This window comes from Hipposideros armiger, unplaced genomic scaffold (assembly GCF_001890085.2).
Source record: "Hipposideros armiger isolate ML-2016 unplaced genomic scaffold, ASM189008v1 scaffold_40, whole genome shotgun sequence".
NCBI classification, from domain to species: domain Eukaryota; kingdom Metazoa; phylum Chordata; class Mammalia; order Chiroptera; family Hipposideridae; genus Hipposideros; species Hipposideros armiger.
Window position 1 is genome coordinate 5,256,889 of NW_017731390.1, and position 27,885 is coordinate 5,284,773.

Genomic DNA, 27,885 nt, shown 5'->3' on the forward strand with positions numbered 1-27,885 from the left:
TATGGACATTTTAACAATATTAATTCTTTCAATCCATGAACATGAGATATCTTTCCATTTCTTTGTGTCTGCTTTAATTTCTTTCATCAATGTTTTATAGTTTTCAGTGTACAAGCCTCTCACCTCCTTGGTTAAATTTATTCTTAAGCATTTTATTTTTTTGATGCTATTGTAAATGGGCTTTCTTTCTTAATTTTCTTTTTGGGTAATTTGTTGTAAGTGTATAGAAATGTAACTGATATTTTAATGTTGATTTTGTGTCCTGAACTTTGCTGAATTTGTTTATTAGTTCTAACAGTTTTCTTGGTGAAGTCTTTAGGGTTTTCTGTATATAAGAGCATCTCATTTGCAAACAGAGATAATTTTACATCTTCCTTTCTAATTTAGGTGCTTTTTCTTTCTTTTTCTTGCCTAATAGCTCTTTTCATCCAGGGCTGTATTGAATGAAAGTGACAGGAGCGGATATCCTTGTCTTGTTCCTGATATAGAGGAAAAGCTTTCAGTTTTTTATCATTTAGTGTGATATTAGCTGTGGGATTGTAATATATGGCCTTTATTATGTTGAGGTACATTTCTTTTATACCTAATTTGTTAATCATTTTTATCATGAAACGGTGTTGAATTTTGTCAAATACTTTTTCTGGATCTGTTGAAATGTTCATATGATTTTTATCTTTCCTTTTGTTTATATGGTATATCACATTTTTTATTTATACATGTTGAACTACTCTGGCATCCCAGAGATAAATCTCACTTGATCATGGTGTATGATCCTTTTAATATGCTATTTAAGTTGGTTTGCTAGAATTTTGTTGAGGATTTTTGCATCTATGTTCATAAAGAATATTTGGCTGTAATTTTCTTTTTCTTATAGTGTCTTGGCCTGGCTTCGGTATCAGAGTAATACTGGCCTTGTACAATGAGTTTGGAAATGATCCCTTGTCTTCAATTTTTTGGAAGAATTCAAGAAGAATTGATACTAATTCTTATTTGAGTGGTAGAATTAACCAGTGAGACCACCTGGTCCTGGCCTTTTGCACGTTAAGAGATTTTTTATCTTATTTAATCTCATCACTTATTATTGGTCTGTTCAGATTTTCTATTTCTTCCTGATTTAGTCTTGGTAAGTTGCATGTTTCTAGGAATTTTTATTTCTTCTAGATTTTGCAATTCGTTGGCATATAAATGTTCTAGTCCTCTCTTATGATCCTTTGTATTTTTTTTTTTTAAGCTGAGCCATCCTGCCACCTGTTGGCAGCTCAGCTCGGGCCGGGAATCGAACAGCTGTTGCTCAGAGCTCAAACTCTTGAGCGAGCTCTTAACCAACTGAGCCACTCGGCCCGATCCTTTGTATTTTTGACATCAGTTTTAATGTCTCCTCTTTCATTTATAGTTTTATTTATTTGAGTCTTCTCTTTTTTTCTTGGTAGTTTAAAGATTTGTCAATTTTATCTTTTCAGAAAACCAACTCAGTTTTGTTGATCTTTTCTATCATTTTTCTAGTCTTTATTTCATTTATTTCTGCTCTAGTCTTTATTATTTCCTTCCTTCTGCTAACCTTGGGCTAAGTTTGTTCTTCTTTTAGTTCCTTGATGTGTGACGTTAATTTGCAGTCTTTCTTCTTTCTTAATGTAGGCGGTTATCACTATAATGTTCCCTCTTAGAACTGCTCTTGCTGCATCCTGTAAGTTGTAATATATTGTATTTTCATTTGTCTCAAAATATTTTTTTATTTTCATTTTTATTTCTTCTTTGACTTATTGGTTTGCTCAGGAGTGTATTATTTAATTCTACATATTTTTGAATTTTTCAATTTTCATCCTGTTATTGATTTCTAGTTTCATACTGTTGTAGTTAAAAAAGATACTTGATATGATATCAACCTTCTTACATTTATTAAGATTTGTTTTGTGGCCTAACATTGTGGAATTCCCCACATCTCTCTTTTCCCTTCAAATAGCACATCTATAGTTTTTTCCTTTATTTTTAGGATGTTTCTGATTCTTCAATTCCTTATTTCCACTTCTCTGAGCATATTGGACTCAGGGATTAGATTTTTTTGTTTTTACTATTTTATTCTCATTACTAGCACTTAATGTGCGCTTAATAAGTATTTATAGGAGGAAGAAAGGAAAATTTAAAATTTTACAAAAATGTGAAAAAGACTCCAACTAGTTTGCCTGTTAAACTTACTCCTAACTTACGAAGACCATTGAATTAAACAGAAGAAATTAAAAACAACATTCAGCTCCAATTGGGGGTTATGTTTAAAATGCAAAGACTGACCAGAACTAGTGAAGACGATTTGCAACAGGAAGAACTTTTATTGAAACACCACCACAGAGAAAGCCAAAGAAATGTTACTACTCTAAAAATAGTGTGTCTTAATTTATTGGAAGAAAAGCAGCAAAATAAGAGGTCCCTTATTTAGAAATCTAGCTTCAACTTGGTATTTTAATTTCGGGACCCTTTTTTGGGGTTCAGGAAGGCACCCTCTGTTCACTCTTCATGTTGTTGACTTTGGTGGATTTCTCTTCCATGGTGTGAACTCTGGATGAGAGAACTTTACCATGAGGATCTAGTTCTTCAACAACTGTTTTAACCATGGTGGTTTTCGATGAATCTAAAATGACACATATGAATTGTTAGGATTTATTAAATTCATAAAGGGGAACTAAGTAACTCATCATTTGAAACATATACAAATAAACACTGAATGCTCAACACAGCTTTTGTTTACCTTTAATCTGATTTCCTGGTCCTTTGTAGCCTTTTGCTTTCACACAAGAGCTGTAAAAATATAGAGAGCTTGTATTCATGATTTCATTCTGTGTTTTGCTGAGGATACTAAACATAATGATTTAAGACAGAGGATCATTGGATTCTTAAATAACACTAGAAGGGTTTATGTATACATGATGTAGATCATAGATACTTTGTATTTAATTTCAAAAAAATCTTCAATAACCTTAAAATAAATTGTTTTCTCAATGGAAGCAGTACTTACCCATCCTCTCCATCTATCAGGTGGCAGTAGGTCTCGATTTCTTTTTCCAGGTGGACCTTGATGTCCAGGAGCTGCTCGTACTCCAGTTTCTGGCCCTCGGTCTCGGTTCTGACCTGGTGCAGCTGCTCCTCCAGGGCCCCGATCTGAGCCTGGATCTGGGCCAGCTGCACGCAGTAGTTGCCTTCGGTCTCTGTCAAGGAGCACTCCAGGGATTGTTTCTGTGGATCAGTAACACATAGTTTAGTATAAAATAATGTCACAGGAGTGTCTCAAGATAAGGGAAAGCACTTAAGAGATACTTAGGAAAGTTATCCTTACATAATACAAATAACCATACTTACCTGAAAGATTCCACTTGTTCGATATTAATTATTGCCTTTGTTAGATGTCATATTAATTTTCTATTTGAGAATAACACAGTTGGTGGTGAATGTTACTCGTATACCCACGAGTGTTAGCAAAGATGAGGTTGTTTCCTTACAGGGCACAGTCAAAAGACCCTCCTCCCTTCCGCCCACCTACATAGCCTGTGCTTGCAGAGTCTAACACAATTTGCCACTTTCCCCAGGAATAAAAATCCCCCTACACTTTGTGATCTCATTTCTAATCATGTGACATCCTTTTCTCATGAGGATCATAGCTCTTCTTTAAAAAATAACCCTGTAGTAAACTGCATATACTTTCCAGAATTAGAATGACCCAAAGAAAAGAGTGACCTTTTTCGGCATTAAATAGTTTGATTCATTGGCTTGTGAATCCATGTGGGTTTATACAGGGTTTATCCCACAGAGGGATGCTGGCTGTAATTTTACATGGAATAAAGATGGGAGTGTCTTACTCTTTCATCTGTAAGAATTTTTATAGGAAGTTATAATTTTATGTATATTCATAGCCTCTTTTGTAAATAAACTCTGGAGGTTTACTAGCAATAGTGGAAAAAGTATAGACTTGGGAGTTAGAAAATTTAGAGACGTTCTGTTTCCTTCATATCCAACTGCTTCACTTCTTTGAATCTCAGATTCTTCTTTTGGAAATAATGATATGAATTATAAAGTCTGCCCTGCCCAAGCCCCAGGGTTATTGTGGACTCATGTGGGTGAAAGTGCTGGGCAAACCCTTAATAAAAAAGGTTATTATTATCATTCATGTTTAGCTTTGTAGGCAACCTTCATGCCTCTACTTTGCTTTTTGTTTATGCCACTTGAAAGGATCTTGTAAGTGCTCTTAATTAAGTGGTCAAAAGGAATGCTAGGTGAAGAAAGTAGGAGGGAGCAAACATAATTTTGCACTCCACGGACAGTGGTTTTTGATCTTTTGACTTGGGAGAGAAGAATTGGGGTAAAATCTATTTTCTTTTTCGAGTACCTCAAAAAATTGTATTTGCCAATTTCTAATATTTCACAATTATTACCAGCTAGGTATACTTTTCAGGCACAGAGGATTTGACTGTGCAGAATGCAAATGTCTTATTTCAAGCATAGTTAGTAATTAATGGATAAAAATGAAAATAAGTACTATCATGTGGAAGAAAGCTCTTTAAACTTTTTTCTCAACTCCTAAAGCAAATCGTTTTTTTGTTTGTTTGTCTTTGTAATTTTTACTTACCATTGCTAAGAGAGACTGAAGTTCAATCTCCAGGGTTTGAAGAGTACGTTTCATCTCAGTAAGTTCATTCCGAGCTGAGGTGGTGGCGCCGGCATCGTCAGAAATCTGTTGCTGCAGCGTGGCGCTCTGAAACGTTAGGAGTTGTGTTAGCGTGATGCTTACTTACTTCAGCACCAGGGCCACATAAGCTCGCCCTAGCGTGGTTTCACCTTCTCGTTGAACCAGGCCTCGGCATCCTGGCGGTTCTGCTCCGCGAGGGCTTCGTATTCGGTCCGCATGTTGTTCAGCAGAACCGTGAGGTCCACCCCGGGCGCCGCGTTCATCTCCACGTTCACGTTGCCCCCAGCGGCGCACTGCAGAGCCTTCATTTCCTGGAAGACATTTGTTTAACTATGTTAGGACCTGAATATTTTTAAAGGAGCCAGACAGACATGATCCATATAGTTAGAAGCTTTTTAAAAAAAGGGTTCATTTCTTTTAGGGGGAATGAATAGACACATGTTCAAGCAATCTAAGCCATGGGGAGATACTGACAAGCTCTTTCTTGAATAGTAATTTAAAACATTACAGTTGCCATCTGAAGTTCATTTTCAAAACTTGAGAGGAAGGCGGATTGTGAAATTGGGGGAGACCGAGCATCTACCTCCTCGTGATTCTTCTTGAGGTAAGCCAGCTCCTCGCTCAGAGTTTCCAGCTGAATCCCTAGGTCGGTTCTGCACAGGGTCAGCTCATCTAGGACCCTGCGCAAACCGCTGACATCCGCGTCCACGCTCTGGTGAAGGGCCTGTTCATTTTCGAACCTTAGAAAATATTTGAAAGTGTCATCACTTTAGTCATGTCAGTTTTAAGGTCATCATAAAACTCCAACTAAGTTTTGAGGCTCAAACTGTTAAAATAAACGAAAAACTTCGGTTAAATTGCCTATAATGCAGTAAATTAATTTCTTTGAAGGAAGAGAATGGGGATACTCAAAATTCTTTTCATATGTTCTTGGCATTCATTCGTGTCAGCCCCCAAATTTCCAAAGTAAAATATATAATTCAGCTAGTTGTTCTAATATGCACTTAGTGTAAAGCAAACAAATAAACACAAAGAATTGAGCCAACCTCACATAGCCTAAATAAAGGAGTGGAATATTCAGATAACTTTTTGGGTTTCTCTTCAGCTCTACTTACTTTAGTTTGAAGTCATCAGCTGTCAGTCTTGCATTATCGTTTTGCAGGATAACACTGGCATTACTTGTAGTTGCAGAAATTATCTGATAATCGGAGAGTTAGTTGAGAGTGAGGAAATATATTTTACAATTTCAAATTTCCTTGAAAAAAGTCACCTATGAAATGATAGTAATATTTCTGGCATTCTGTCTCGGATAATAAGATGATTCTTTTGAAAATGGGAAATTTAAGAATGGCCTCTTTTATTCCCCACCCCACGCATAAAAAAATTCTTTCTATGGAAGAGCTTATAAATATATAGCTGGAGACATTGGGAAGTTTTTGATATTTTAATATTATTAAAAGCATAAATATGCATACCTCATACCAGATGCTAGGTGAGACATGTTCAAAGATTAGAATTTTAATATTAATAATGAACTACTGAAAATTAGAAGCTAGAGCAAAGCCCTGCTGGGTGTGATAGCTTATACATTTGTGTGTGCGCGCATGTGGCTAAATACTCTTATGGGTGTAACCCTATGGCATTGTGTTTCTTACCTGGTTCCTAAGGTCATCAATTATTGGGAGGTATCTGCTGTAATCATGCTCAAGACCGCGGCAAGAACCAGGCCCAAATTTCTCATACCACCCTTTAATCTTTTGCTCCAAGTCTGCGTTGGCCTCTTCCAGTGCTCTCACATTCTCCAGGTAGGAGGCCAAGCGGTCATTGAGGTTCTGCATAGTCACCTTCTCGTTGCCAGAGAGGAGGCCATGTTCGCTCCCAATGAAGGCAGCACAGGAAGCACTTCCCCCGCCCAGCCCCGCGCCATAGCCTCCTGCAGATGAGCTGCCCCCAAAGGCACAAGAGAAGCCGCTTCCAAAGCCTGGCACACCGCTCGTGTTTCCAGCCCCCAAACTGGCTCCCGTGCTAGACAGCCGCACAGAGCCCACACCCTGGCAAGAGCCAAGGCGTCTGGATGCCGAAGAAAAGCGCACAGACATGCTGTCCAGACTGGAGTGCTTGTGCCTGGAGTAAAGCTCCGATGGCGAATGTCCTGCTCCAACAGTCCAGGTTGTCTTTATATACTCATTATCAGGGTGTTTCTTGATGAACTTTGCTACCCATAGCAAAATGGTGTTTGCCAGCTCATCATGAATTATTCATAATTGGGTGACTTTTTTTTTTTTAAATGAATGTCTTTACCCTACTGTGTCCATTTCTGTAGGTGGATAGTTACCTTGGGGTTATTTGTTATCTCGGAAATGGGACAGGGAGGAGTATTATCAAGATTATTATAGTGATGCATTTCAAATTTAATATGAGTAAGGCTTCCTGTCTTCCAGGCTTCAGGACTATAAAATTCCTATAAGAATAAAAAAGTGTGAAAAAAAAAGTGTGATAGACAAATTTCTCTTTCCATTGATCAAACCACCATCATTTTTTCCCCCCCAGCAAGTGAGGCATAGTTATGGTTTTCTTTGGATAATATGATCTTTCTTTCAGATATATTGAAAATAATTTCAAGACAATGAGCTTGTGGTATGAGAAGAAGGAGCAGGCCCTATATGAAAATTGAGGCGTTCAATAGGCTCTTCTTTGAAGACAGGAAGTCTTTCCTTGATCTTCATCCCTTCTGAGTTACCATTTTATCTGTACTAGTTTACTGTCTAAGCTCTGCTGCTAACGAGGCTAAGTAAAGGTATTGGTTAAACTTTCTAGGCCTCAGTTTCCTCACCTGTAAAATGAAAGGACTAAACTATGGCCTATATGTTCCCATTTTATTTCTAGAGTTCTTGTATTTTTACAGTTCTTCCTTTCATTATTTCTAGAAAAGTTTGCTGCGTTCACTTCCTCCACTTTTCACTTCCTACTCACTCCTGAATTTTGGTTCCACCACTTTATGCAAATAATCTCTCAAAGATTGCTAGTTACCACACATCTCTAATCCAGCCATTATTTCTCATATTTATTCTCCTACACCCTCTTGGACACTTTTGATACTGACCCCCCCGCCCAATTTTACTGAGTTTTAAACAATTGCTCTCTGAGAATGCTTCTGCATCTCTGCTCCTTTCCTTTCTTCCTCTATGCTCTAGAATTTGCCATTCCTTACAATTTTGAGCTTGGTGCTCTTGTTTTCTACACACTTTCCCTTGGTGATCTCATCCTTTCTTGTGGCTTTGGCTCAATAGGAATGGTTTCTAAATATACATCGTTAGCACTGACCTCTTCCCCTTTCTAGACCCACGCCTTACTATGCCTTCCAGACATTTCTACTTGAATGTTCTGTCATGACTTCCAACTCAACATGCAGTTACCTTTGCATCAAAATTTGATCTTTTGCATCTTTCTTCATTACTTAGTGGAATTACCTTGAGTCATGCTCAGGATTACTGCTGTCATTTTTCTACTAGCCCACATCGAATAAGTCAGTAGGTCCTATTGAATCTACGTCTGCAGTGTCTCTTGAAGCATTTTTCTCTTTTCTAGTTTCCTTGGCACTATTATTTTCTTTCATCTCAATTATTAGAACCTTAATTGGATTGCTGGTTTCATGCCTTTTTCTTTCCATTATGGTCAGTAGACAGGTGGGTATCAAAGTATTATTCCTGAAGTACAACACCATTTATGAAAGAATGTGGACTCTTGAATCAGCTATATCAGCGTTTATATCCCAGTTCTGCCACTTTCTAGCTGTGGGAGCAATGAAAAGTTCATTCTCCCTGAGGCTTGGTTTTCATTTCCAAGATGGAGACATTAGTACTTGTGTTGTGAGGCTATTGAAGGGTAGTTGAATATGTAAAGTGATTATGATTGTTAATAATAAGTAGTAAGTATTTCTTCCCTTTCTCTCCTCTAGTTCAAAATACATCGACTATAAGCTAGATGAATCCTCTTTTCTTGACACTTAAGACTCTTTTGATGTAGGTTCTACCTAACATACTTGTCCATTCTTTTATTTGATTAGTCTCCTTTCATTCCCTCTTGGTCTTTGTTCATGTTGTTCTTGCCATTAGAGATTATTTGAAATTTTTGCCAAGAATGACTGACATCCCTTTCAATTATATGAATTGAAATGAAGTTGCTAAAAATATAATTTTTTGTGACCTAAAAGTGAATTTGCAGGAAAATCGAGCCAGAAAAATCTGTTGGTTATTCAAGAGGTCACATTAGTAAAGCGTTCTAATTTGTTGAATTGTATAAAATAATGACATCAAAAATGCTATTTTTTGCAATTTGTAGGTTAATAAGCTTAACATTATATATGTATCAATATTACCACTATTATATATTCTAAGTAATAGAATATTTCTAAAGAAAAAATATTTGTTTTAGTACCTCTAACTGAACTTTTTCCTTACTACTGAACAAGGGGCCCAGCATTTTCATTATATATTAGGCCCTGCAAATTATGTAGGCGGCTCTGGTTGTTGGGTTCTTCTCTAGGGAAGCTGAAGAATCCTAAAAAAATAAAAAGACCTTTAGATACAGATATTTGAGTGTTTCCCACAAAAGGAAGCTTACTACATAACCACCCTGGAGTGAAATACATGCACACACAGAACTTCCAAAAATATTGGGTTGTCAGAAAAGTCATGACGCATTTTGCAATGAAAAACATAGAAAAAATACGTCATGACTTTTCCGACAACCCAATATTTAATGTCTCACTTTTGTTTTTTCCTGCAAAAAGCTTTATTGTTTCAATTTCGTCCATAGCATGGGAGAGAGCTCCAGGGTGGTTAGAAGGCTGCCTAGTGGTTGCAGGGAGAAGCTCCGGCACAAGATCAACACCCGGGGGATGCAGAGGGTCCCCTCAAAGGCCTTTGGAGCCCAAAGGCCTCCACCCTTGAGGGTGAGCCTTTCAAAGAGATACTCTCCCAGCCCAGCCTGGGGCCGGCCAGCCTGCGGAGGTTAGTCAGGTGGTCGCTCATCTTCTTAATGAGCTGCACCTCCTTGCCTAGGAAGTGGCTCTCCAGGAAGTCACAGAGATGGGTGTCTGTGTGGGCAGAACTCAGGACATGCAGATCCAAAAGGGTCTGGTTCAGGTTCTTCTTTATGACCACGGTGGCTTCCATGGCCGCACTCATCTTGGGAAGGCTTCCACAGGTCGTGGAAGAGAGTGTGGCCACCATGCTGGTTTTGCATCTTCAAGAGACGCTCAGCGCTCTCGTGCTTCTCCTTGGCCAACTCGCACACTAAGTGGCCCACACCCTCCAGAGCCATGTCGTCATGGTCAAAATAGAAGCCCAGAGAGAGGTAAATGTAGGAAGCCCACAGGTGCAGGTTGACCAGGTGGTTGACAGAGGCCTCCACCTTGGTGGGATAATTCTGACCAACTTGGGAGCTCATGGTTGCTTAGCAATAAGGAGTTAAGTTAAAAAAAAATGGTGTTGGCTGGTCTCGGAGGCTGAGGATGGCTAAGATGGCTCCATAGGTTGCAAATGGAAAAGAGGTTGAAGAGTGGTTGGAGGCTGGAAGAAGGGGCGTCCCTGGGTCTGTTCTCTCCAAACACTGGTGAGGCAGAGATGGATGTGGCGGACCACCGAGGGCACTACTAAAGCCTTATTCTTAAACAGAATTTCAAAGATCACCATATATTGAAAAACAAAGACTCAAAGAAAAAAGCAAAAAATAGCACTCAGGGGAAACAGAGACAATAAAGAAAGCTCAAGAAAACTTTAAAAAAGAAACCACCTATAATTAATACTGTTAGAAGTAACAAAGTACTGCATACTTGAACGATGAATAGAATACCATTAAAATTGAACAGAAGAACACAAGAAACCTCTTAGAATTAAAAATCAACTTCTAGAATAAACCTTCAATAGATGGGTTGGAAAATAAACTTTTAAAAATCTCCCCAACAGCAGAACAGAGGATAAAAAGATGGATAAAAGAAAAGATTAGAAAATTAGAGATTTGATCCAGGAAGAGCAACCTTTAGTGCATTTTTCAAAAAGAGAAAAGGAAGAAATGATGAAATTATTTTATAAACATATTCTATAGCGCCAATCAGAACTGATGGACTGAGCTTCTAAATCGAAAGAGATCACCAAGAATCAGGCACAATAAATGAACCTCCTTCTCCCCCCAAACAGCAAGTCACATATACAGGATATGTCAGAGACACAAGAAGAAAAAGAACACTTGAAGTGTCAGGAGAAAAAACAGCACATATCCAATGACAGGAATATTAGAATGGCTTTGGATTTCTCAACAGCCATGGAAGCCATGATCCCAGTGAAGGATGCCTTCAAATTTTTATGTTCAGAAGGTCCTCACACTTGGTTTAATGCTTTTCTATTGCCATTTTGATATTCTTACTAAGTTTATCTTTAAACTTGTGTCTCATAAGTGAAGTCCAATGGTACAACGGGGCATGTGAGTGAGCAGAGGAGTCTGTGTGAAATATATTGGTCTGCAGTCGTCTCACTGCTTGAGTGTATGCAACATATGCAATGCCCATATGCACAGCATCCTGGTGGACCCGTGATGTGCAGGCATTCAGTGACCCTCAAAGCGAATACATGGTAAATAAATATGTCTCTGACCTGATCTCTGACAAGGTCTCTGACAACCCCAAGAGGGCCAGGCTTTCTGTTCAGTGAGAACTTATTTTGAATGCAGAAAGAAGGCAATGGTGTTCTAAGAAACATGAATGATTAAGAAACCTTATCATACAAGGTCAGACAATTAGTTCATGAACTCAGTGCTACATACCTCATTGCTGAATATATCACTATGGTCACCTTTGAAATACTCCCCTTGGGAAGCTATGCACCGATGCCAGTGCCTAGTCCACCCTTCAAAGCAATTTTGGAATTTTTTTTCTGGAATGGCCATCAGAATTGTCGTCGTATTACCCTTGATGTCCTGAATGTCATCAAAATGTCTTCCTTTCAATATTTTCTTTATCTTTGGGTGAAGAATTGGGGGCCAGATCAGGTGAGTAGGGAGGGTGTTCCAATACAGTTATTTGTTTACTAGCTAAAAACTCCCTCACAGACAGTGCCGTGTGAGCTGGTGCATTGTTGTGATGCGAGAGCCATGAATTGTGGGCAAAAAGTTCAGGTCGTTTTCGTCTAGCTTTTTCATGCAGCCTTTTCAGCACTTCCAAATAGTAAACTTGGTTGTTTGTCCAGTTGCTACAAATTCATAATGCATAATCCCCCTGATATAAAAAAAAGTTAGCAACATCACTGCAACAAGTTTGTGAATTTAATTGTCACACCTTCATATACTTACCTGTGTTACATTCCTGTATTAGCCAACCACTTCTGAAAATGATATAGAAAGATAGGGCAACCCATGGTTCCTTTTCTTGTCTTTTCTTACTTACCAGTAAACCAACAGTGGAGAGTGTTGGTAGAATGTGAGGATGTAAAGAAGTAAAAGAAGAACAGTTTGGTGCAGCGCTTTCACTGTTTTGCTAAGAACAAACTACATATGCATGTTTGAGCTACAAAATATGAATTGTGTAATTTTGGTGATTCTGTATACAAGTTAAATGGTCTTATATTTGGATTTAAAACAGGCATTGTGCAATATAAAACTGAATGGTAAAATGTATGCTAATAACTTAAAATTTTAATTTTTATTAGAACCATAACTATTTGAGAGTATAACTGCAGAAGAAAAAAACTTTATATTTTAATGTCTTCAATGACACCTTTTTCCTAATTTTTGAACAAAGGATGCTACATTTTCATTTAGTATTGAGCCCTGCAAATTATGTATCTGACTTCATACAGTGTATATTTGGGAAGTTATTCCCCCCATGGATTTCTAGTATTTGCTTCATTTGATGACTTTTGGCTCAAGATTTTGTAAATATTCCATCCTTCTCCATTTATTTGAACTCCCATGTGACTGTTGGGTTATTGGGTCAAATTCCTGCCCTCATTGGAGCTTCTCATTAGAATTCCCATATATTAGAGAAATAGGAAAGCTGCTCTCCTTGTAGTTAAGGAATTTCATATTTGTTGGAAATCCCTACCACACATTTGATCCAGAAACATAGGAAGACACAATAACCATATGTTCATCAACCTCATGAGATTTTAAATTCTAGGAAAGGTGTTGGCAGGTTGAATTTGGTCTGCCACCTGTTCTTCTACAGTCCATGAGCTAAGAATGGTTTTTACATTTTTAAATGGTTGAAAAATCAAAAGAAGAATATTTCATGACTTGTCAAAATTATTTGCAATTCAAATTTGTGTCCATAAATAACATTTTATTGGAACCCAGTCAAGCGCATTCACTTACCTATTATCTATGGCTGCTTTCTGCTACAATGGTTGAGTTGAGTAGTTGAAATAGAGACCTTATGGCCTCCGTAGGCTGAAATGTTTACTATCTGAGCCTTGGCAGAAAACATTTGCTGATCTTTGTTTTAGGAAAAAAGTCATTAACATGAGGCTCATTGCTGTAGATCTTTCCAGAGATAATCCTGCTTATAAGGGGAATGGTATCCTGGGAAGTCTCCAGATCTTTAGAAGAGTTTGAGATAGGATCATGGGTAAGATACTAGGAATGTGCCATCTAGGGGTAGGACTTTTCAATCACAAGAGAATTTCTGAAAATCTCAAGATTATTTGCCCATGCAAAAACAGACTCATAGAAACAGAGACCAAAGGGATGGTTGTCAGAAGGAGAGGTGGGAGATGGGTAAAAAGGAGAAGGGGAGTATAGTCAATAATATTGTGATTAGTTTGCATGGTGACAGATGATTACTAGAATTAGTGGGGTGATCACATAGTAAGGTATAAAAATGCCAAATTGCTATGCTGTACACCTGAAACTAACATAACAACCAATATAATATTATATACCAACTACACTTAAATAAAAAAATTAAAAATGGTGAGATTTCAAGATTATGCCTAGCAAATGCTTAATATTTAAATGCCACATGGTATTGATTATTATTCAAAACTAGAGTGAAAGGCATTTAAAATATATTTCATAAATGAATCAGACATAGAAAAAATAAATCACAAATAATTATTTATTAGTCATGAGTGAATGGAAATGAGTGCACATCAACTTTTTTATTTATTTGAAAACAAACACCCAACTTCCTGTAAAAGTTAACTAAGAAAACAGGTATTTTTGCTAAATGACTTGTCTTTAAGGGTAGAAAGTATTTTTATCATCTCCTTGATATTTAGAATAATGCAGTTGTGCAGGATGTTTTCCCAAATTATTCCTTTTTCAAAAATGACAGCTAGAAAGAAACCCTTGGTTCTGTCTTGCCATTGGTCATTTTAGATGTCTTTTCTTCAATGGAGTGAATCCTCGATGAAAGGACTTTACCACGTTGATCTATCTCTTCAACCACTGTCTTTACCAGCGTGGTTTTGGGTAAATCTAGAAATAAAACATATGTGAATACACATATTCAACCTCAAAGATTACATGACAAGGAGTTCCACTGCTGGTTGTAATATAACATATTATTTGCATTTTTAATGAGGGTATAAGTATAGATTTATAATAATAATTTGGGATAGTTTCATCCATTTAAAATAATACTGAAAGTTCCAAGCACTTTAGTTAAAATTGCTTAAATATAGACTGTTACCATAGTGTATGGTTGCCATTAATGTAAAAGTATTTGCTGCAGTAGAAATAAAACTAGATTTTATTACCTCTAGCTGAATTCCCTGAGCTTGCTAATCCAAAGCCCTTTGATTTGGAGCATGAGCTGTAAAAAAAAAAAACCAAACAAACAAAAAAGTTTTACTTTTTTAACATTTCTGTTTATCGGTTGAGAAACATTCATTGAATCAATAGGTGAACTCAAGGTGAACTTTGTATGCCAATAACAGATCTTAGTTTTTTAATAAAGAAAGATATGAAATTTTTTTTGTGCAGGAGCCAAAAGTAATTACATGTTATGGAAAAAGAGGATATAAAAACAACCTTGTTTCCATTTGATTTTGTAAACCTGCGAATTTAAAAGTTAAGGTGTGTGTGTGTATATATATATATATATATATATATATATATATATATATCCTGAATTTTTGTGCAGAGTACGTTTATTTCAGGGCAGCAATGATATTAGAATGAACTGAAAGATGGATAAACCTGGGGGTAGGGGTGGGAAGAATCTTGAAACCCACAGTGATTGACATGGATGATAAATGGGGGCTTCTGCAGTGACGATTGGGGTCACCCAAGGCAGATGAAAGAAAGGCAGTGATGTACAAACTATGGAAGAGATGACTGCAGGGGAAAGAGGAGGACATGCTTTTCTGTTGTGGGGAGGAATAAGAAAAGGCTTGGAGGCACAAGAAAAGGCTTGGAGGCACAAGAAAAGGCTTGGAGGCACGGAAGTGAGTGGATGGCTGTGGTTTAAGATAGACCTGGATTTCCAAATAGTGTTACTTACTTTCCATCTCCATCTATCAGGCGGCAGTAGGTCTCGATTTCTTTTTCCAGATGGACCTTGATGTCCAGGAGCTGCTCGTACTCCAGTTTCTGGCCCTCGGTCTCGGTTCTGACCTGGTGCAGCTGCTCCTCCAGGGCCCCGATCTGAGCCTGGATCTGGGCCAGCTGCGTGCAGTAGTTGCCTTCAGTCTCTGTCAAGGAGCACTCCAGGGATTGTTTCTGAAGGACATAAAACATGAGAGCAAGGGATGAAGCCGCTTTGAAAACTATGTAGATCAGTGTTTCCAAGCAAAAAGCAGTACTGCTCCCTGGGTGAGTTTTAGAAATGGGTGGTGCTCATCATGATAAAATGGGAAGTGGAGAGGAAGGGGAAGTGACTGGCGTTTACTGGGTGGGGGCCAGGCCTGTGGAATGACCTGACATGGGATAAACACCCTCTTCCCACAAGATTTTGTAATGTTCCAATGGACATTCATGATATTGAGGTATAATTTCATATGTTGACCAACCTATACATTAAAACACTTTTTTGGAGTAGCACAATAAGAAATCAAAAGAAAATACTTTTGGGGGGGTAGCAAAATTTCAAAATTGCACATTTATTTTTGGGTTACCTGGCGTTTTTCAGTCTTATTCTGCTACTCTCCCCACCACTGTTCCAAGACCTTTTGTGCTGCTGTTTCTTTTTCTAATCCATCCTCAATTTTTAATTGTCAATCAAAGGACTTTTTTTAAGCACTTGAGATTGAATGAATGCCTTAACAGGGGTGGGATTTCAAGACAAGAGATGTATTTCACAACATAGTACCAGTCATTATTTTAACACTACTCTTAGGAATATTATACCTCCTCATTTCCACTTCTATAGTCTGTAATTTGTCTTGTCATGTGATTCCCTACTTCAATTAAAGTCATTTTCCTCTTTCCCTTATCATGTATGAACACATCTGGGTGCTTATTACTTCTCCTGATATTGGTTATTATCCGAGTATCCACCCCCACTCGACTCTTTCATTTTCCTTTGCTTCTTGTGTGGAGCAACTCCTGATCTTACATTGTTTCAAGTAAAACTTATTTATCAAAGGAATGTGTAAGGCTGTGTCTCTTTCACTATATGTTCTAGGGTAGTTGGGCCCAGTATTTACATAGAAAATAGGTTTTATTTAAAAATACTTTAATTTTTCCTTTTTTATTGCAGTTGTGCCATTACACTGGTTTTAAATTTTTTGGTGTGTGTATTGTTAATTATATTATCTATTGACTTCATTCTAGGATTGTAAAGAGGGAGTTATGAAATATTTGTCACAACAGGCAGACATTGGGCCTAACAGGCTAACCGGTGCATTAGATGGGTGGTGCTGGGTTCTTGGGGACAAAGGAGTGGAAGGTGAGCAGGATGGTAACGTGGAGGATGAGGCAGTGAGCTGTGTACTTGGCTGTCCAACCTTTAATTTTCCTGATGATGTGTCTTCACATGGTATTCCTTTTTAAGGGTGCAAATACTCCCTTAAAGCAGAGGAGACAGCATCTCTATCTCACAGCCTTCCGCTGTAAAGCTTGGCTTGTAGATCAGGAAGGAAGACAGGGTGAACTTGGAAGTTTGTATGCTACAGGAAGCATATGAAACCTTTATACATTTAGACAACTCCCAACTTACACGTGATTTGTGTGCTAAACTATAGAAGAGTGTGCTTAGACTTCATCTTATGACAAAAGAGTGTCAGGTATGGAAGTTAAGTTCTATGCCACCATTATGCTATAACTCATTATGTTGTGTGTTAAAATGGGCTTTCTATTGTGGATTATCTCATGAGCTCAAACTATAGTACTACTGGCTGCATAGAGAATCTAACTACTTTCTAACACCATTGTTTCTATGTGAAAATACTTCAATTCTGATCTGAGAACGCAGGAATTCATTTCCTTTAACAGAAATGAGAAGGAGGATTGGTGCTCAGGGTACAGCATTAGGAACAGGTCCTCTGGGTTCTAGCTGTAGGAAAAAAGGGAATGAGGAAGAGAGGCGGATTCTAGGAGTTCAAAGTGGCAGGGAGGGTTCCCGGGACTTGCCAACAGAGGTGACAAGAGTGAGGAGAAGAGGGTCACCCTGGTTAAATTGGGGTTAATCATGGATAAAACAAGTCTCCTATCTAAATACCACATGGTAAGAAAGGACCACGCCTTTTTAGGGTGGCTAACCCAAAATAACCTTCTTATTGTTTTGAGTCGCCTTTTCTTTCTTGGCTCACTGTACTCATTTGTATAGCAGTGGCTCTTGCTTTGTGTTATAACCTGGTGTCCTCAGTGAGTGTGAAACCTTTGATGCTGACAGGGAATCCTTGGGCCATGTATATGTCGGTAATTTTCAAAATCAAGCCTTTTGGGTGCGGTCAGGCTCACACCCCAGAAGGGAAGCTGGTTGTCTGCATGGTAACCTCTGAAGGAACTGGTGGGGCTCTGTGGGGTGTGTCAGGATGGGCCCTCTGCCCTGGGCACAGTGGGGTTAAGAGGCTGACAGTGCTCATGTGGAGTCAGATATGTACCCTCTTTTTCTCTGCCTGAGGAAGAGCACAAAGTGGCTTTTAATAGACTTTCATCAATAGTACGAAATGCTGGTGACACTAGCTTGGCCTTGCATGGCCGCCTGACATTCTAAGCCTGACAATTTTCAGGTGGAGCAATACTGCAGTTGCTTGCTGACCAGGGCTGAGATGAATTACCTGGGGGAGGAACTATTTCATGAAATGGACACTGAGCACCTGCTAGGAAAACAATCCCCAGCGACTTCAAGGAGGCTCTGTCTATCTTCCTGAGTGTCTCACTGTCTTTCCTGCTCTCTCTGTTAAGTAATTGTAGGTAAAGCTGTCACAGGGTAAAAAGGAAGGGTTTCAGTTTGACTTTTTAGAATCACAAAGTCCAGGCTGACCTGCTCTCTCACCTACCGTTGCCAGGAGGGACTGCAGCTCGATCTCCAAGGTCTGCAGGGTGCGCTTCATTTCTGTCAGCTCGGTCCTGGCTGAGGTGGCCGCGCCCGCGTCGTCGGAGATCTGCTGCTGCAGAGTGGCACTCTGGAAGGCCGGACGTAAAGGGGTTAACTGGGTCTGTTCCCACTGGGTGGTATAGGCAGGGCTGGTTGTGGGGCCCTCACCTTCTCGTTGAACCAGGCCTCGGCGTCCCGGCGGTTCTGCTCGGCGAGGTCTTCGTACTCGGCCCGCATGTTGTTCAGCAGAACCGTGAGGTCCACCCCGGGCGCAGCGTTCATCTGCACGTTCACGTTGCCCCCAGCGGCGCACTGCAGGACTTGCATTTCCTGGAGGGAAAGATGATCGTGACTTTAGGGGCCATTTATGTTCACCTGCAACCTGAGAAGTTTCCTCAAGTGTTCTTTATGTCTCCAAGTTTGTGGTTTAATTTCGAGTGTATAATTCAAGTCACAAGATTTTTTTTAACAGACTTGACTCGATCCATAGCGATGGCAATCACCTGTTTAATTAGTTATCTGTTCATTAAAACAACCACAAGCAACACCGCAACTAAAGAACAGTCACAACATCTCCAAAGAAGTGTTTATTCTTTTAAATGAGAAGAATGAGAAGGGGATACAAAGACCAGAGAGTTATTAAGCACATAACTATTGACTAAATGTCAGGGAGCGTTCTTGCGGATGGGGGCAATGGAAAAAAATGAATAAAAATCCCTGCCCTCATGGAATTCTCATCTGAAGGACCACAGCTATCAATTATTGCGGGCTTGTTAATAGCAGGCATTGTTCTAAGCAGTTTATGTGCATTGACTCATTCACTTCTTTTAACATCTCTGTGTGGTAGGTACTATTATTAGACTTATTTTGTTTTACAGATTAGGAAACTGAGGTACAGAGCGGTAAAGTAATCACCAAAGGTTCCTAGTACTTGAAAGGGCCAGGATTCGAACCTTCTGGGATTTGAACATGATAGGTACTCTGGTTCCAGAGTGTCTGGTCTTAATAACTACACCCTGTGGTGGCTTCTATGCACTTGGATATGTCCAAGTGGAATCATTAAGTAGTCTGACCTAGTCAAAGACAGGATTTCTGGGAAAATCAGCCTATCAGTGACTGAAACTTAGTTCTTCAGGTAGCTGACCTCTTTCATTTGTCACTGTTTTTGATGGGTTGGTATCTCTGCTTTCCTAAACCATCTTTTTATGACCTTAGATCAATGGCTTTCCAGTGTCCCCCAAGAGCAAAAGATTTACATTGCCCAGGGAGACCACTGATTACTTTATTTCCATATTTTGGGGGTTTTGTGTAAGAGTCCATGTGAAGAAAAATTCCTGGTGTAAAAACTTGAAAATCGAATTGCTTGAAGTTGTTATGGGGATACTGGTCACTGGTAAGTGTGGTAAACACGGCACTCTCAGGAGTTGAGACTTGAGTGGCTCTTTGTTCTCACCCTCAGTGCATTCAGAGGTACATTTTTTGGTTAGTGTGTCTTTAAGGGAGTCAATGAATCCCGCTGTGATCCTGACCCACCCTGGCCAGGCACCTGTGGTTGCTATTCTCTTCTGGGACTGTCTCTTTTTCTCTGTAATGTATGGGTCTACTTTTTCACTCTCTTGCTAATATTCTCAGGTGGCCTGACTCTTCTAGACTTCTGCCCTAGGACACTTTCCTCTCCTTGTTTCTCTTTTATTTTTGTTTTTCCTTTTGAAATTTTCCCTTCTCTTTCCCTCTCCCACAATTTTCTCCTTCGGGGCAAGTAGATTTGGCGTTTTAGCCATTTCTAACCAATGATGGGGCACATCCTGTCATAAGTTGTTTTCTGAAAATTTGTCATCCATGGTTTTGGAGACGTTGCAGTTACTTTTGGGATAATAATTTTCTCAGAGGGTTGAAGCTGCCTGGTGTTAACCTGACACATACTGGAGTTATTATTGTGCAGGGTTCAACATTAAAGTAAACCCAGACTCTGTAAGTACAGAAAACATTGACATCTTCCTGGCCAGAGAGATCTTTTGTGAGAAGATTGACCTCAAGATAAGTCTATGTGAATAAAAGAAATAATGTAGTGAAAAGAAAAGTGGTTGTATTAATACAAAATGAATGTATTATTATTCAGAAGGATAGAATATTATATCAGTCTAAAAACTGGAAGGATAGAGATCAATTTGTTAGCATTTATAACCTTGCGGGGGATGAGATTAGAAGGGCAGAGCGGGAGAAATGAAATTCTTTCTTTACAGGCCTGGGCATTGTTTGAGTTATTATAATGAGCATGAATTCCTGTTGTAATTTAATGGCTCCCCTCAACATATTTAAAATGGACAGCATTGTGCTGTGACTAGAAGTGAAGCCTCTCCTACCTCTTCATGGTTCTTCTTGAGATATGTCAGCTCTTCACTCAGGGATTCGTACTGCAGCTCCTGGTCGGTCCTGCAGAGCGTCAGCTCATCCAAGACTCGCCGTAGCCCATTGATGTCTGCCTCTGTATTTTGGTGAAGAGCTAGCTCATTTTCATACCTTGGGAGGCATTAAATGAATATCAGCACAAGTGAGACTACCTCAAGAGATGGAAAAATAAAACCTCAACTGAAAGTTAGACATTGAATCAGGATTCTAGATATCGTAAAAATACACCAGAGAAAGCCCTGCTCCACTCCTCTCACCCAATTCTGTGCAGGATAGTCTGCAGATATTTAGTCACACAAATTCTGATCCCAGTTAAATAAAAGTATATCTAATTAGAATTTTATCTTAATATTTTTACTTAGTCAACAAATATTTATAAACATCTACTTTATTCTTGGCACTGTTCTAGGCAGGCATAGAAATACAGTGATATTTTGCCCCGACAACCTAATGAACATGTAGAAATTGTGAGTATAGCTGATGGAACTATTATAACATGCTCTGTATCGTATTATAGTATTATAACATGCATTACTTCCTTTAATCTCTTAAGCTATAGTTTATTCTACTTGGGATGAAATTGAAATTGAAAATTTTATTTAACAAGTAAAATAGATAGGAAACCTTTTCTAGAGCATGACTATTTTCTTTCACTTACTTTAGCCGGAAGTCATCAGCAGCCAGCCTGGCGTTATCAATCTGCAGAATGACATTAGCATTGGCAGTAGTGGAGGAGATAATCTAGAAGAAATCAAAAGGGAGAGCACAACAAATAAGTCTGCTTTTATAATTTATTATTTCAGGAAATAAAAAGTGCTACACAATTAAATTTTTGCATAAAAACCTGACTTCCTTAAGTAACAACTAAAATGCTTAAAGTTTAACTTATAAAAATTACAGATATGGTTTCATTTCTTCTCATATACTCATATAACATAGAATATGATACTTTCTTATCAATGAATATATTTTAAAATAAACAATAATGGAATTAGTAACATTTAAGCTATATTGAAATTCAGGAATTAAAGTGACTGTTTTTGACTAATACTAAGAATAATTTATCAAAATAAATAATAAGTAAATACAATAGAAATGACAGGTAGCAGTTATGAAGCATTTCCTATTGTAATTCTATGCCTTTTGTTAGGTGATTTTTAGTTTTAAATACTTTGAAGAGTTCCAAATTTGTGATTTCTTACCTTATTTTTAAGATCTTCGATAGTTAACTGATATCTGCTGTAGTCATGATCAAGCCCACGGCAGGATCCAGGACCATATTTTTCATACCAACTCTTGATTTTTCTCTCTAGTTCAGCATTTGCCTCCTCCAGAGCACGCACGTTATCCAGGTAGGACGCCAGGCGGTCATTAAGATTCTGCATGGTGACCTTCTCATTCCCAGAGAGGAGTCCCCCTTCACTTCCAGCAAAGCCACCACAAGCAGCATTTCCAAGGGCACTGCCAGCGTGGTTCCCACCAGAAACACTGCCCAAGCCCCCTCCCAAAGCATAGGGAAATCCACTTCCGGCAACGGAGCTGCCGCATGCATTGCTGCCTGCAAAGCCTGCACCTCCACTGGGTGGTCTGACAGATCCAGTTCCAGTCCGCAAGCAAATATGCCTGGACCCACTAGAAAATCGGAGAGACATGGTAGTCTGAGAAATGTTCACCTTGTCTGTGGATAGCTGTAACTTAAAAGGAGAACAGAATATTGTGTGCTGATGGTTTCTTTGGGCTTTTATACACAATTATTGGGGGTGTTTCTATTTGAGTTATGCATGCCCAAAGAAAAAATGGCATCATTCAGATTAGCATGAAATTATGCATAATTAGATGATTTAAAAAAATTAATGTCTGACATCCCTGGCTGTTGCTTCAGGGTGTTTATTATCTTGACTATAATAGGGTTCATTCTATACGAAGTTCATTATTTTAACTTCTAATTTTGAGTGAGTAATCCTTTACTTTCATCTAGTCTAGACCCTAGGAATATACCATCATTATGTGACATGGGATATTATGAAGTTTTAAAAGTTAATTAAGACTGTAGTAGGGTATTATCAGCTACAGTAGGGTCTTAATTACCAGAGAGGTATATATAAGGAAACATTAACAACAGAAACACATATTTTATACCACCAGAGCAGGAAAAAAAAGTGTTATTTAAAAAAAACATATGACCCTGGTAGCTTCTCTGGTCTTATTGTGATTATAACATCCATTAATTACCTTGAACAGTAATACAAATATTGACTAATTCCTTTACTTAACACGTACAACTACTATGTGTAGTGCTCAATGTTAAATGCAAAAACGAAGACATGATATTAAATAAATGCAGAGATGAAAAAGATATGGTGACACTCTTTAAGAAATGTATGGTCAGGACTAGACAGGGGCTGGATTATGTTTAGCTTTCTGTGCTAGTCTGAAGAATTTGGAATGAATCTTGAGTAAAACGCAGAGGGCAACATATCAGGTTGAAATGAAAAAAAGAGGTCAATTACGAAGTTAGGACAATGGTCCAGCTAGGAAAGATAAAGGCAGTGGGATGGAAAAAAGAAGAGGTTGGAGGATACGGTCTTTGATTGAATTTGGAGAGGAAGGAAGAAGGGAGAGTTGGGGTGACTCTTAGGTAATTGATCAGGTAACATGCTGGGATCCCATAGTGTTAACTGAGATAGGGAATATAGGAGGAAGATAAGACTGACTTCAGTTTTGCACCAATGGGGCTTGAGGGACTGGTGGAATGTCTCAGATGAAGATGGGTAATAAGCATGTTTATAATAAGAATGTTTAGAATGGTGAGCCCGCGGGTGGGGCCGCTCGGCCCCTCCGCCCACGCTTGGCCGCCGCTGCCTCGGAGCTGCGCCTGGGTTGGCCCGGCTGTCCCCGGGGACTGGCATTTTTTACCACTTGTGAAAACTTTGCTGTAATTCATTTTTCCTCATTCCCGTATTAAGAATTATATCAAATTGAAAAGATATGAATGAAATTCCTAAAAAAAGAAAAAGGAAGACTTTACACCCTTCTCGTTATTCAGATTCCTCTGGAATAAGCAGAATTGCAGATGGATTCAATGGAATTTTTTCTGATCATTGTTATAGTGTCTGTTCTATGAGACAACCAGACTTAAAATATTTTGACAACAAAGATGATTCTGATACAGAGACATCAAATGACTTGCCAAAATTTACAGATGGAATCAAGACCAGAAACAGAAATCAGAATTATCTTGTTCCCGGTCCCGTACTTAGAATTCTAGACGACACTTCCTTTTCTACAGAAAAATGTACTGATATTGAAATCTGTGATGAAGACTGTGACTCACCTGAACCAGTCCACCAGCAAACCCAAGAGGAGAGCCCTATAGAAGTTCACACTGCTGAAGATGTTCCAATCGCCGCAGAAGTGCATGCAATTTCCGAAGATTATGATATAAAGACAGAAAATAATTCCTCGGAGAGTCTCCAAGACCAAACTGAGGAAGAGCCACCAGCTAAACTTTGCAAGATTCTTGAAAAGAGCCAAGCTTCGAATGTGACTGCCTAGCAGAAATGGCCTTTACTGAGAGCTAATAGCAGTGGCCTCTATAAATGTGAACTTTGCGAGTTCAACAGCAAATAATTTTCTGATTTAAAGCAGCATATGATCCTGAAGCATAAGCGTACTGATTCAAATGTGTGTCGAGTATGCAAGGAAAGTTTCTCTACCAACATGCTTCTGACAGAACACGCCAAACTGCGTGAAGAGGATCCCTACATTTGTAAATACTGTGACTATAAGACAGTCATTTTTGAAAACCTCAGCCAGCACATTGCAGACACCCATTTTAGTGATCACCTTTATTGGTGTGAGCAGTGCGATGTGCAGTTCTCCTCGAGCAGTGAACTCTACCTACATTTCCAGGAGCACAGCTGTGATGAACAGTACTTGTGTCAGTTCTGTGAACATGAGACGAATGACCCGGAAGACTTGCATAGCCAAGTGGTAAATGAACATGCTTGTAAATTAATCGAGTTAAGTGACAAGTATAACAATGGAGAACACAGACAGTACAGCCTCTTGAGCAAAATTACCTTTGACATATGTAAAAACTTCTTTGTGTGCCAACTATGTGGTTTTCGGAGTAGACTTCATACAAATGTTAACAGGCATGTTGCTATTGAACATACTAACATTTTTCCTCATGTTTGTGATGACTGTGGGAAAGGCTTTGCAAGTATGCTGGAATATTGCAACCATTTAAATTCACATTTATCTGAAAGGATTTATTTATGTCAATACTGTGAATATTCAACAGGACAAATAGAAGATCTTAAAATTCATCTAGACTTCAAGCATTCGGCTGACTTACCTCATAAATGTAGCGACTGCTTGATGAGGTTTGGAAATGAAAGGGAGTTATTAAGTCACCTTCCGGTCCATGAGACAACTTGATTATTCTCTTTAACTTCATAATGTTAATGTAAAATAATAAATACTTTTTTTGGAAAAAAAAAAAGAATGTTTAGAGTAAGTACATGGAACTGGGAAAAATACCTGACTAGCAATGAGTGAAGGGATTGTCAGAAATCATGGAGGGCCCAGCTCTCATTTGTAATGACATTCAAAAGCCTATTTGGAAGTTATCCTGCTGTAGGAATAGAGAAGATGATGATCAGGCTGATGTGTGTTTTGGGGTTTGAAGACAGGTTCAGAAGAAGGCAAAAGAACCAAAGAAGTTTCTGGTGTTCCTGAGAAGCCAGTTGAAGTGATGGACTGTGTGGTCATATTCAAGGAAGGAAATGGGGCCAGAGGGACAGATTCACTGAGGAAGAAGACAAGGGTTGAGTCACTGGGCATCTTTATGTAGTCACGGAGCACTCAGAGTTTGAACAGGAGATTGAGAGAAGCAAAGAAAGATGGGTGCAAGTTGGACAAAGGAAGCCAGAGTTTATAGAGTTTTAAAGCAGGCACAACCCCAGATCTTGACAAAATTCAGTCAATATCCACGGGGACTGGATTCAACAGTCACTGGGATAAAAGGTCAGAAGTGGACTGACCTGAAAGTCACTGGACTAGGAGGTTAGGAACTATGAGATTATGGTGTTAAATGATGGCAGGAAATGGAAGAGAAGTGGACTGTGAGCCAGGTGCCCAAATTCCTGGGTGATGAGAAGCAACTGGATGGCATTAGCCTCCAAAGAAGAGTTTTAGCTTTCGAATGAAATGACATGAAGCTGGATGTGGCATTGGGGATCTAGAGAACACAGGTTCTGCCTTGAAGTCCGTATATGAAGAAGTGAAATGGGGGAGGAGATGAGGTGATGGGGAGAGAAGTGGAAGCGGGGAGATGGAGAAGAAGGGAGACAAAGGGTGAAGGGAGAAAAGGGAGAGGAAATGGGAGAGGGGAGGGAATGTAGAGGTGGAGAGAAGGATGAGAATAGATTCCGGGGATGAAGGATCAGTTTCCGATAGAAAAAGTTGCTAGGTCAATTTAGGAGAAAGGCACATTGACTAGTTAATGACATGAAAAAAACAACAACACCTTTTTAATTGAACCCTTTTTGCCGGGTGCCCTGTAGAAAGTTAGGATAGTTGTCAAAATGTGGATAAAAAGAGTTTCTACCTCATAAGTTTGTTGAAACACGAAAGGAGATCACGTTTAGCACAGTGCCTGGCAAATGAAAAACGTGTGTGTGTGTGTGTGTGTGTGTGTGTGTGTGTGTGTGTGTGTTTAGGGATCTGGGGAGGTCAAGCTGAGAAGGAAGGTGAGGTGAGCAAGGAGAAGTGACGTGAGAAGGCTCCTTTTAAGGCAGTTGCAAGGAGGGTGGGGGAGGAGGGTGAAGAAGGTGGACAGGGATAGGAGGAGCTTGCACTTGACTGGTTTCAGGTTCTGTGGTGAAGACAGGTATAAAATTGTTTGGCCACCAGGACAGTCAGGATGTCTCTTGGAACCATGTTGGCATGAGCAGCCTGAAGCCTGTTGAGCTGGTGCTGGGGCCAGCATCAGCATGGCCTCTAAATGCATCTTCTGGGCACAGTTGTACAATAACATCTTTTTAGAGCTGTCAAGAGCATTAGACAGCACCTAATGCAGCCCCTTTATTTGGCAGATGAGGCAACTGAGATCCAGAAACATTAAACAATTTGCTTGGAATCACCAGGCACATGCCAGGTGAAGACTTGGCATATGTTCAAGATGGCCTTGACATTCTGGCATCATGAGCATATTTTAGACACACTAAAAGACCCATGCTAACACGAATACCTACTTCATATGCTGCCATCAGTGGTCTTCACATGTCATATAAATTGTAAAATTATTCTTTTAATTGATTGAATTATTGAATTGAAATATGAACTAATTAGAATATTAACATATTTAAGGAATTGTAGAATCTCTTCAGTGCCTGATTAACTGTAAATAATAATTAGACAAGTTAGTGTAACGTGTCTGTATCCTGCATATGTAAAGAAATAGTTCTAAAAGACCATCTTGTGACAAAAAAGTAAAGAAGCTGTTTTTTCAAAAGCCTAAGTTTTAAATTTAAATAAGTGGTTTCTCCTTTTCCGTCAGCATCACCCCTGCCAATCCCACGTTGTTACCCACACTTGCCCCTGCCCTCTACTTCCACCAGGGGGCAGTGCTCACCTTCAAATGGATGTTGCTTAGGTCTGAACCTCCACTCCAGCCTGGGTCCCACACAACCTCAACTGGAAATTATTAAACTTCTGATAATAGCAATCTCAACATTGATCTTTCCAAAGTGCCAGAGCACAGTGAATATAAAGACTTCCTTACATTTATGTGGTACTTCACAGCTTCCAAAGGGATTTCTTGTATAATATCTCATTTGAACCTTACAATTAATCTGGGAATTAGGAAGAAAGGCTTCTTTCCTCTGATTGAAGATGAGGAAATGTATGTTTCTTGTAACAAGTTATGTTGTGTTTTTTTTTTAAAGATTTTATTGGGAAATTAGGGGAGGGGAACAGACAAGTTGCTGTCCTTTTGTTCTTCAGTCTAGTTGTGGAGGAGGTCGCTTCACTGGCCCATGTTGGTATTGTGATCATTGCGCTCTTCCCAGGTGAGGCAGTCACTCGCTGGCCATTGGACGGCTGCTCCCGGCAGCTCATGGCAGCTGACACCGGCTGCTGGTCTCTCACACTGGCTGCCAGCCACTCACGGTAGCTCATGGCAGCCCACTGCAGCAGGGGCTACAGCCTATGCTGTCACTGGCGACTCACGGCAGCCCAGCTCCAGGTGGAGCTGTTGTTCACCATCTTAGCTGTAGAGGGCGCAGCGTCACTGGCCCTCATGTGGGATCTGAACCGGGGC

The 27,885-nt window shown here is 39.3% G+C and overlaps 3 protein-coding genes and 1 pseudogene across 3 annotated transcripts; 1 reads left to right on the forward strand and 3 right to left on the reverse strand.

The window, feature by feature from the left end:
- Positions 1-2,302: 2,302 nt before the first annotated feature.
- Positions 2,303-6,804, reverse strand: LOC109380711 (keratin, type I cytoskeletal 27). Its single transcript, XM_019638567.1, has 8 exons — positions 6,328-6,804; positions 5,788-5,870; positions 5,256-5,412; positions 4,822-4,983; positions 4,613-4,738; positions 3,008-3,225; positions 2,741-2,790; positions 2,303-2,623 (listed from the first exon to the last, which is right to left on the reverse strand). The coding sequence occupies exons 1-8, from the start codon at positions 6,769-6,771 to the stop codon at positions 2,481-2,483; spliced, it is 1,383 nt and encodes a 460-aa protein (XP_019494112.1). The 5' UTR covers positions 6,772-6,804; the 3' UTR covers positions 2,303-2,480.
- Positions 6,805-9,466: 2,662 nt separating this feature from the next.
- LOC109380701 (ferritin light chain pseudogene) lies at positions 9,467-10,123 on the reverse strand (annotated as a pseudogene).
- A 3,640-nt stretch (positions 10,124-13,763) lies between these two features.
- Positions 13,764-22,267, reverse strand: KRT28 (keratin 28). The gene is made up of 8 exons (XM_019638574.1): positions 21,761-22,267; positions 21,217-21,299; positions 20,513-20,669; positions 18,318-18,479; positions 18,112-18,237; positions 15,171-15,388; positions 14,425-14,480; positions 13,764-14,143 (listed from the first exon to the last, which is right to left on the reverse strand). The coding sequence occupies exons 1-8, from the start codon at positions 22,208-22,210 to the stop codon at positions 14,001-14,003; spliced, it is 1,395 nt and encodes a 464-aa protein (XP_019494119.1). The 5' UTR covers positions 22,211-22,267; the 3' UTR covers positions 13,764-14,000.
- A 1,191-nt stretch (positions 22,268-23,458) lies between these two features.
- Positions 23,459-25,039, forward strand: LOC109380735 (zinc finger protein 639-like). The gene is given in 1 exon segment (XM_019638591.1): positions 23,459-25,039. A coding segment is annotated over 1 exon segment (1,455 nt). The 5' UTR covers positions 23,459-23,546; the 3' UTR covers positions 25,002-25,039.
- Positions 25,040-27,885: the final 2,846 nt, after the last annotated feature.

Bases quoted from the DNA above. Each gene is read 5' to 3' on its own strand.
- KRT28 (XM_019638574.1), bottom strand. From the start codon at position 22,210: ATGTCTCTCCGATTTTCTAGTGGGTCCAGGCATATTTGCTTGCGGACT. The intron at 20,670-21,216 runs GTAAGTGAAAGA...ATGCCTCCCAAG, and splicing joins GCTGATGACTTCCGGCTAAA to GTATGAAAATGAGCTAGCTC. The intron at 14,481-15,170 runs GTAAGTAACACT...TTTTTTTTACAG, and splicing joins CTGATAGATGGAGATGGAAA to CTCATGCTCCAAATCAAAGG.
- LOC109380711 (XM_019638567.1), bottom strand. From the start codon at position 6,771: ATGTCTGTGCGCTTTTCTTCGGCATCCAGACGCCTTGGCTCTTGCCAG. The intron at 5,871-6,327 runs GTAAGAAACACA...TCCGATTATCAG, and splicing joins TTGATGACCTTAGGAACCAG to ATAATTTCTGCAACTACAAG. The intron at 5,413-5,787 runs GTAAGTAGAGCT...ATATTTTCTAAG, and splicing joins GCTGATGACTTCAAACTAAA to GTTCGAAAATGAACAGGCCC.